This window comes from Oncorhynchus clarkii, chromosome 15 (genome assembly GCF_045791955.1).
Source record: "Oncorhynchus clarkii lewisi isolate Uvic-CL-2024 chromosome 15, UVic_Ocla_1.0, whole genome shotgun sequence".
Lineage (NCBI taxonomy): Eukaryota > Metazoa > Chordata > Actinopteri > Salmoniformes > Salmonidae > Oncorhynchus > Oncorhynchus clarkii.
This window is the reverse complement of record NC_092161.1, coordinates 3,288,810-3,297,033: the sequence shown is the minus strand read 5'-3', so window position 1 is coordinate 3,297,033 and position 8,224 is coordinate 3,288,810. Positions and strand designations below refer to the sequence as shown.

Below are 8,224 nucleotides of genomic sequence, written 5' to 3'. Positions count from 1 at the left end.
AGCTGCTGTAGTAGTGAGGAGGAGGTGGGAACCCAGCTGCTGTAGAAGTGAGGGGGAGGTGTGAACCCAGCTGCTGTAGAAGTGCGGGGGAGGTAGGAACCCAGCTGCTGTAGTAGTGAGGGGGAGGTGGGAACCCAGCTGCTGTAGTAGTGAGGGGGAGGTGGGAACCCAGCTGCTGTAGTAGTGAGGGGGAGGTGGGAACCCAGCTGCTGTACTAGTGAGGGGGAGGTGGGAACCCAGCTGCTGTAGTAGTGAGGGGGAGGTGGGAACCCAGCTGCTGTAGTAGTGAGGGGGAGGTGGGAACCCAGCTGCTGTAGAAGTGAGGGGGAGGTGGGAACCCAGCTGCTATAGTAGTGAGGGGAGGTGGGAACCCAGCTGCTGTAGTAGTGAGGGGGAGGTTGGAACCCAGCTGCTATAGTAATGAGGGGAGGTGGGAACCCAGCTGCTGTAGTAGTGAGGGGGAGGTGGGAACCCAGCTGCTGTAGTAGTGAGGGGGAGGTGGGAAGCCAGCTGCTGTAGTAGTGAGGGGGAGGTGAGAACCCAGCTGCTGTAGTAGTGAGGGAGAGGTGGGAACCCAGCTGCTGTAGAGTGAGGGGGAGGTGAGAACCCAGCTGTTGTAGTAGTGAGGGGGAGGTGAGAACCCAGCTGCTGTAGTAGTGAGGGGAGGTGGGAACCCAGCTGCTATAGTAGTGAGGGGGAGGTGGGAACCCAGCTGCTGTAGTAGTGAGGGGGAGGTGGGAACCCAGCTGCTGTAGTAGTGAGGGGGAGGTGGGAACCCAGCTGCTGTAGTAGTGAGGGGGATGTGGGAACCCAGCTGCTGTAGAAGTGAGTCGGAGGTGGGAACCCAGCTGCTGTAGTAGTGAGGGGGAGGTGGGAACCCAGCTGCTGTAGTAGTGAGGGGGAGGTTGGAACCCAGCTGCTGTAGTAGTGAGGGGGAGGTGGGAACCCAGCTGCTGTAGTAGTGAGGGGGAGGTGGGAACCGAGCTGCTGTAGTAGTGAGGGGGAGGTGGGAAGCCAGCTGCTGTAGTAGTGAGGGGGAGGTGAGAACCCAGCTGCTGTAGTAGTGAGGGGGAGGTGGGAACCCAGCTGCTGTAGGTGAGGGGGAGGTGAGAACCCAGCTGTTGTAGTAGTGAGGGGGAGGTGAGAACCCAGCTGCTGTAGTAGTGAGGGGAGGTGGGAACCCAGCTGCTATAGTAGTGAGGGGGAGGTGGGAACCCAGCTGCTGTAGTAGTGAGGGGGAGGTGGGAACCCAGCTGCTGTAGTAGTGAGGGAGAGGTGGGAACCCAGCTGCTGTAGTAGTGAGGGGGAGGTGGGAACCCAGCTGCTGTAGTAGTGAGGGGGAGGTGGGAACCCAGCTGCTGTAGAAGTGAGGGGGAGGTGGGAACCCAGCTGCTGTAGAAGTGAGGGGGAGGTGGGAACCCAGCTGCTGTAGTAGTGAGGGGGAGGTGGGAACCCAGCTGCTGTAGTAGTGAGGGGGAGGTGGGAACCCAGCTGCTGTAGTAGTGAGGGGGAGGTGGGAACCCAGCTGCTGTAGTAGTGAGGGGGAGGTGGGAACCCAGCTGCTGTAGTAGTGAGGGGGAGGTGGGAACCCAGCTGCTGTAGAAGTGAGGGGGAGGTGGGAACCCAGCTGCTGTAGTAGTGAGGGGGAGGTGGGAACCCAGCTGCTGTAGTAGTGAGGGGGAGGTGGGAACCCAGCTGCTGTAGTAGTGAGGGGGAGGTGGGAACCCAGCTGCTGTAGAAGTGATGGGGAGGTGGGAACCCAGCTGCTGTAGAAGTGAGGGGGAGGTGGGAACCCAGCTGCTGTAGTAGTGAGGGGGAGGTGGGAACCCAGCTGCTGTAGTAGTGAGGGGGAGGTGGGAACCCAGCTGCTGTATTAGTGAGGGGGAGGTGGGAACCCAGCTGCTGTAGTAGTGAGGGGGAGGTGGGAACCCAGCTGCTGTAGAAGTGAGGGGGAGGTGGAAACCCAGCTGCTGTAGTAGTGAGGGGGAGGTGGGAACCCAGCTGCTGTAGTAGTGAGGGGAGGAGGGAACCCAGCTGCTGTAGTAGTGGGGGGGGGGGGACCCAGCTGCTGTAGTAGTGAGGGGGAGGTGGGAACCCAGCTGCTGTAGTAGTGAGGGGGAGGTGGGAACCCAGCTGCTATAGTATTGATGGGGAGGTGGGAACCCAGCTGCTGTAGTAGTGAGGGGGAGGTGGGAACCCAGCTGCTGTAGTAGTGAGGGGGAGGTGGGAACCCAGCTGCTATAGTATTGATGGGGAGGTGGGAACCCAGCTGCTGTAGTAGTGAGGGGAGGTGGGAACCCAGCTGCTGTACTAGTGAGGGGGAGGTGGGAACCCAGCTGCTGTAGTAGTGAGGAGGAGGTGGGAACCCAGCTGCTGTACTAGTGAAGGGGAGGTGGGAACCCAGCTGCTGTAGTAGTGAGGGGGAGGTGGGAACCCAGCTGCTGTAGTAGTGAGGGGGAGGTGGGAACCCAGCTGCTGTAGTAGTGAGGGGGAGGTGGGAACCCAGCTGCTGTAGTAGTGAGGGGGAGGTGGGAACCCAGCTGCTATAGTAGTGAGGGGAGGTGGGAACCCAGCTGCTGTAGTAGTGAGGGGGAGGTGGGAACCCAGCTGCTGTAGTAGTGAGGGGGAGGTGGGAACCCAGCTGCTGTACTAGTGAGGGGGAGGTGGGAACCCAGCTGCTGTAGTAGTGAGACGGAGGTGGGAACCCAGCTGCTGTACTAGTGAAGGGGAGGTGGGAACCCAGCTTCTGTAGTAGTGAGGGGGAGGTGGGAACCCAGCTGCTATAGTAGTGAAGGGGAGGTGGGAACCCAGCTGCTGTAGTAGTGAGGGGGAGGTGGGAACCCAGCTGCTATAGTAGTGAGGGGAGGTGGGAACCCAGCTGCTGTAGTAGTGAGGGGGAGGTGGGAACCCAGCTGCTGTAGTAGTGAGGGGGAGGTGGGAACCCAGCTGCTGTAGTAGTGAGGGGGAGGTGGGAACCCAGCTGCTGTACTAGTGAGGGGGAGGTGGGAACCCAGCTGCTGTAGTAGTGAGGGGGAGGTGGGAACCCAGCTGCTGTAGTAGTGAGGGGGAGGTGGGAACCCAGCTGCTGTACTAGTGAGGGGGAGGTGGGAACCCAGCTGCTGTAGTAGTGAGGGGGAGGTGGGAACCCAGCTGCTGCAGTAGTGAGGGGGAGGTGGGAACCCAGCTGCTGTAGTAGTGAGGGGGAGGTGGGAACCCAGCTGCTGTAGTAGTGAGGGGGAGGTGGGAACCCAGCTGCTGTAGTAGTGAGGGGGAGGTGGGAACCCAGCTGCTGTAGTAGTGAGGGGGAGGTGGGAACCCAGCTGCTGTAGTAGTGAGGGGGAGGTGGGAACCCAGCTGCTCTAGTAGTGAGGGGGAGGTGGGAACCCAGCTGCTGTAGTAGTGAGGGGGAGGTGGGAACCCAGCTGCTGTAGTAGTGAGGGGGAGGTGGGAACCCAGCTGCTGTAGTAGTGAGGGGGAGGTGGGAACCCAGCTGCTGTAGTAGTGAGGGGGAGGTGGGAACCCAGCTGCTGTAGAAGTGAGGGGGAGGTGGGAACCCAGCTGCTGTAGTAGTGAGGGGGAGGTGAGAACCCAGCTGCTATCGTAGTGAGGGGGAGGTGGGAACCCAGCTGCTGTAGTAGTGAGGGGGAGGTGGGAACCCAGCTGCTATAGTAGTGAGGGGGAGGTGGGAACCCAGCTGCTGTAGTAGTGAGGGGGAGGTGGGAACCCAGCTGCTGTAGTAGTGAGGGGGAGGTGGGAACCCAGCTGCTGTAGTAGTAGTGAGGGGGAGGTGGGAACCCAGCTGCTGTAGTAGTGAGGGGAGGTGGGAACCCAGCTGCTGTAGTAGTGAGGGGGAGGTTGCATTGTATGAAATGCGTTACAAAATTGCAACTGTTTTCTTTACTTCTTTACGCCCGATGGCAAAATGTTTAGAAATGCAGGAAATTAAATGTAAAACTTAAATGTTTCTCTCCACAGCCGCGAGGTCGGGGGTCCGCAACCAAATCTCACTAAAGGTCCCCAAAAGGCTAGCATGGCCTGCTATGATGTTATAGGATCAAATTATTAGGTGGGTAGCAAATCAGGGGTGGTGTGGGGGTCAGGGTTGGGGTAACCTCATGCCCAGACTTAATTGCTACCAGGCTGGTGGACGAGATTAGGGTTGGTGCCAGCCGGAGTGAGGGTTGAACCAGTGATCACTGTGGAAGGGGCATAAATGCACTGTTACCTGTGCCAAAAGGGTCACCCCTAGACCCCTAGGCAGAAGGTTGTTGTTCGGTCACATACAGAGTCCGTTGAATTAGGACTATTCTACTAATTTCAACAGGGTGGCCTTCTCATTCAGTAGCACAGCATTATAGCACCAAAACAGTGAGTCTACAGATTAACCCAATAATCACAAACTCGTGAGAAAACACACTGAAACTAATACAGGCAAGTGAAAAGTTTGCTTTAAAAACGGTAACAGGAGACTTCTACAGAAGACTTATTGGCCTGGTAAAGTGTAACTTTGTCTTATAAGGGTGCTTGACTTGGCCTGAAATAGGTGCGATAGTCATTTTGCTACTGTTTATACGGTATTTAGGTGAAGGAACTCCACAACACTGTTTAACTAATATTCTATAAGAAAAACAGGAGTTGGAGCAGTAGAACATTTGAGGCGCTTGAACTCAGCTCCAGCTCAGCTCCAGCGAGCTCCTGCCCAAGTCAAGCACTGGATACAATTATTATTTTGATTTGGATCCTATAACCTTTCCAGTATAGGGAGATAAAAAGACGGGCGCACTATGCATTAAACTTTGTGCGTCAGCCACACAGAACCGTCAATAAAGGCTGAAATGTGAGAAACCGGCAGAAGTTTATTTGCTCTTTATGAGAAAGTCCTTTAACGTTATAGTGTAAATGTTGACATCACCATGTTCCACTTCGCAAACACAGCAGACATCTAATTTTCACACTCGCACTGGCAGGTAGAACCTGTGCGTCCTCACGTTAAGGGCATGTGGCCGAATAGCGAACAGCTCCAAACATAACCTGTGCGTCCTCACGTTAAGGGCATGTGGCCGAATAGCCAACAGCTCCAAACATAACCTGTGCGTCCTCACGTTAAGGGCATGTGGCCGAATAGCCAACAGCTCCAAACATAACCTGTGCGTCCTCACGTTAAGGGCATGTGGCCGAATAGCCAACAGCTCCAAACATAACCTAGATCCCAAGCCTTCACATGGGCTAGATGTTTTTTTTGTGTAGGGGTGTTTTTGTAATAGGCCTGACTTGAATATCGTGTTGTATATTTTTGTCCCCTAAAAAATAAGCATAAATATATATATATATTTATAAGAATATTTCCAATAAATCACACATTAGTAGACAGTACGCAATATAAATAGTAACAGAACTCAGGAAATCAAAGTTACATTATTGGAACATAAATACTTTTATTGTTTATTTATATATGTATTATTGGGCTATAAAGTATTAATACATGCATCAAAACCAGTCTAAAAGGCATCAGTGTTATTTACAAACGTGTTGGCTAAAGGACAAGAATAGTTTTATAATAGCCTAAGCCACTTACTTACCTGTTGGAATTGGCTGCTGATTGCTGTCAGATGAGTGGGCATTGGAAATGAAGTGTTTCCAGGAAAAACACAATATGAAGAAGAGATTGAAATAGTCCATGTCGGCGGTGTGTTGATGAGGGCAGCAGTCCCTTGTTTCAGAGCGAGGTTAGGGGACTGACTGGACCGGGGCTTCTCCTCAGCTCGTCTGCGCTGAGCTGCTGGTCAGGACCCTCTCCTCTCGCGATAATAAAATAATGAAAGAAACAAGCCGTCAACCAAACTTCAGCCTGCGTTTCTCTAAAACAGAGAGAGTGAGTGAGACGCAACAGTTGGTCAGTCGGCCGAGGTCTGCTGGTATAAATACAGTCATTCAGGCAGAGAAAAGAACGGTAAAGGCGTGGTTCCTTAATTGTAACTGTAGCATTTGCTACTTTTCCAGTAGTGTTGCATGGTGGCTGAACAGAGAGAGATGGGGGAGCGAGAGAGAGAGAGGAGAGAGTGTTTCTACACCGGTCGGGTGGTGAAACTTGGAGTGAACTTCCCAAGAAGGCCTACCTCAACTCCTCCACAGATTTGAGCGTAGAATCTCGTTTTTAAATTAACCTCTGACTCCTTCCAGCCGCTAAGGTGAAATGCACATTATTATTTTTTTATAAAACGTTAATCAAATAATACAAGCACCGACTGTTTCCTCGTTTCCTTGACAGCTCAGCGCGAATGTGCATGTGCGTATTGAATCTCAACAAGGAAACAGTGGTTGTATTAACATATTAAAACGCAAAAAAAATGAGCAAACAAAGAAAGGCACGCAACAACAGGGGACAAACATAGCTACACGGTAAGGTCTTAAGAAAGCATGTTTTTGTAGAATTGACACAGAGAGTCGGGGCTTCATAATAAATAAAAACGAGTCTATGCACAACTCTGTGGAGGAGTTGAGGTACTTGGCTTGGTGCGAACGTGTGATTGAACAACTGCAGCAGTGTTTGGGCAAACCCCCTACCGTCCTAAAGTAAATACCCCCCCCCCCCCCCCTTCCCAATGTGACTAAAATACACGAAGCCTGCGTGGTCAACAGGGCTTTCTTTCTCTGTCCTTAGTTCTGATAAATGCCCCTTGTTCCAACTCAAATGACTCGAGAAATGTAAATATAACTTAAACTACAAGACAAGTAACTTTTCAGAAATATGCACATGAGTTCAACGGAAATGAAATCAAACTGGTGGATCCACACACAGGATCTGGCAAGAGACTAGTAGCCTAAACAATGACAACTTTTAGAAAAGGATAGATGTTAAAATAATACAACTAATGCCTTTTTCAGACTGTGGAGCCAGGATGGAGCCAGGATGGAGCCAGGATGGAGCCAGGGTGGAGCCAGGGTGGAGCCAGGATGGAGCCAGGATGGAGCCAGGGTGGAGCCAGGATGGAGCCAGGATGGAGCCAGGGTGGAGCCAGGGTGGAGCCAGGATGGAGCCAGGATGGAGCCAGTTTCCACTAGTTAATGACTAGTAACACTCTGGGACAGGCTTCCACTAGTTAATGACTAGTAACACTTTGGGAGAGGCTTCCACTAGTTAATGACTAGTAACAGTCTGGGACAGGTTTCCACAAGTTAACGACTAGTAACACTCTGGGACAGGCTTCCACTAGTTAATGACTAGTAACACTTTGGGAGAGGCTTCCACTAGTTAATGACTAGTAACAGTCTGGGACAGGTTTCCACAAGTTAACGACTAGTAACACTCTGGGACAGGCTTCCACTTCCACTAGTAAATGACTAGTTACACTCTGGGACAGGCTTCCACTAGTTAATGACTAGTAACACTCTGGGACAGATTTCCAATAGTTAATGACTAGTAACACTCTGGGACAGGTTTCCACTAGTTAATGACTAGTAACACTCTGGGACAGGCTTCCACTAGTTAATGACTAGTAACACTTTGGGAGAGGCTTCCACTAGTTAATGACTAGTAACAGTCTGGGACAGGTTTCCACAAGTTAACGACTAGTAACACTCTGGGACAGGCTTCCACTGGTTAATGACTAGTAACACTTTGGGAGAGGCTTCCACTAGTTAATGACTAGTAACAGTCTGGGACAGGTTTCCACAAGTTAACGACTAGTAACACTCTGGGACAGGCTTCCACTTCCACTAGTAAATGACTAGTTACACTCTGGGACAGGCTTCCACTAGTTAATGACTAGTAACACTCTGGGACAGATTTCCAATAGTTAATGACTAGTAACACTCTGGGACAGGTTTCCACTAGTTAATGACTAGTAACACTCTGGGACAGGCTTCCACTAGTTAATGACTAGTAACACTTTGGGAGAGGCTTCCACTAGTTAATGACTAGTAACAGTCTGGGACAGGTTTCCACAAGTTAACGACTAGTAACACTCTGGGACAGGCTTCCACTTCCACTAGTAAATGACTAGTTACACTCTGGGACAGGCTTCCACTAGTTAATGACTAGTAACACTCTGGGACAGATTTCCAATAGTTAATGACTAGTAACACTCTGGGACAGGTTTCCACTAGTTAATGACTAGTAACACTCTGGGACAGGCTTCCACTAGTTAATGACTAGTAACACTTTGGGAGAGGCTTCCACTAGTTAATGAATAGTAACAGTCTTGGACAGGTTTCCACTAGTTAA

The 8,224-nt window shown here is 51.6% G+C and overlaps 1 protein-coding gene across 2 annotated transcripts in view; it reads right to left on the bottom strand.

Annotated features, from left to right (window-relative positions):
- The window catches only part of LOC139366653 (procollagen-lysine,2-oxoglutarate 5-dioxygenase 2-like), a 120,809-nt gene extending 114,831 nt beyond the window's left edge, over positions 1-5,978 (bottom strand). The window contains exon 1 of one of the 2 annotated variants that reach the window (XM_071104329.1): positions 5,580-5,978. In XM_071104329.1, coding sequence (XP_070960430.1) covers positions 5,580-5,679 — 100 coding nt within the window. In that variant the 5' untranslated portion in view covers positions 5,680-5,978. The remainder of the gene's footprint in view (positions 1-5,579) is intronic. The other variant, XM_071104330.1, reaches the window with a different exon arrangement.
- Between the last annotated feature and the right edge of the window lie 2,246 nt (positions 5,979-8,224).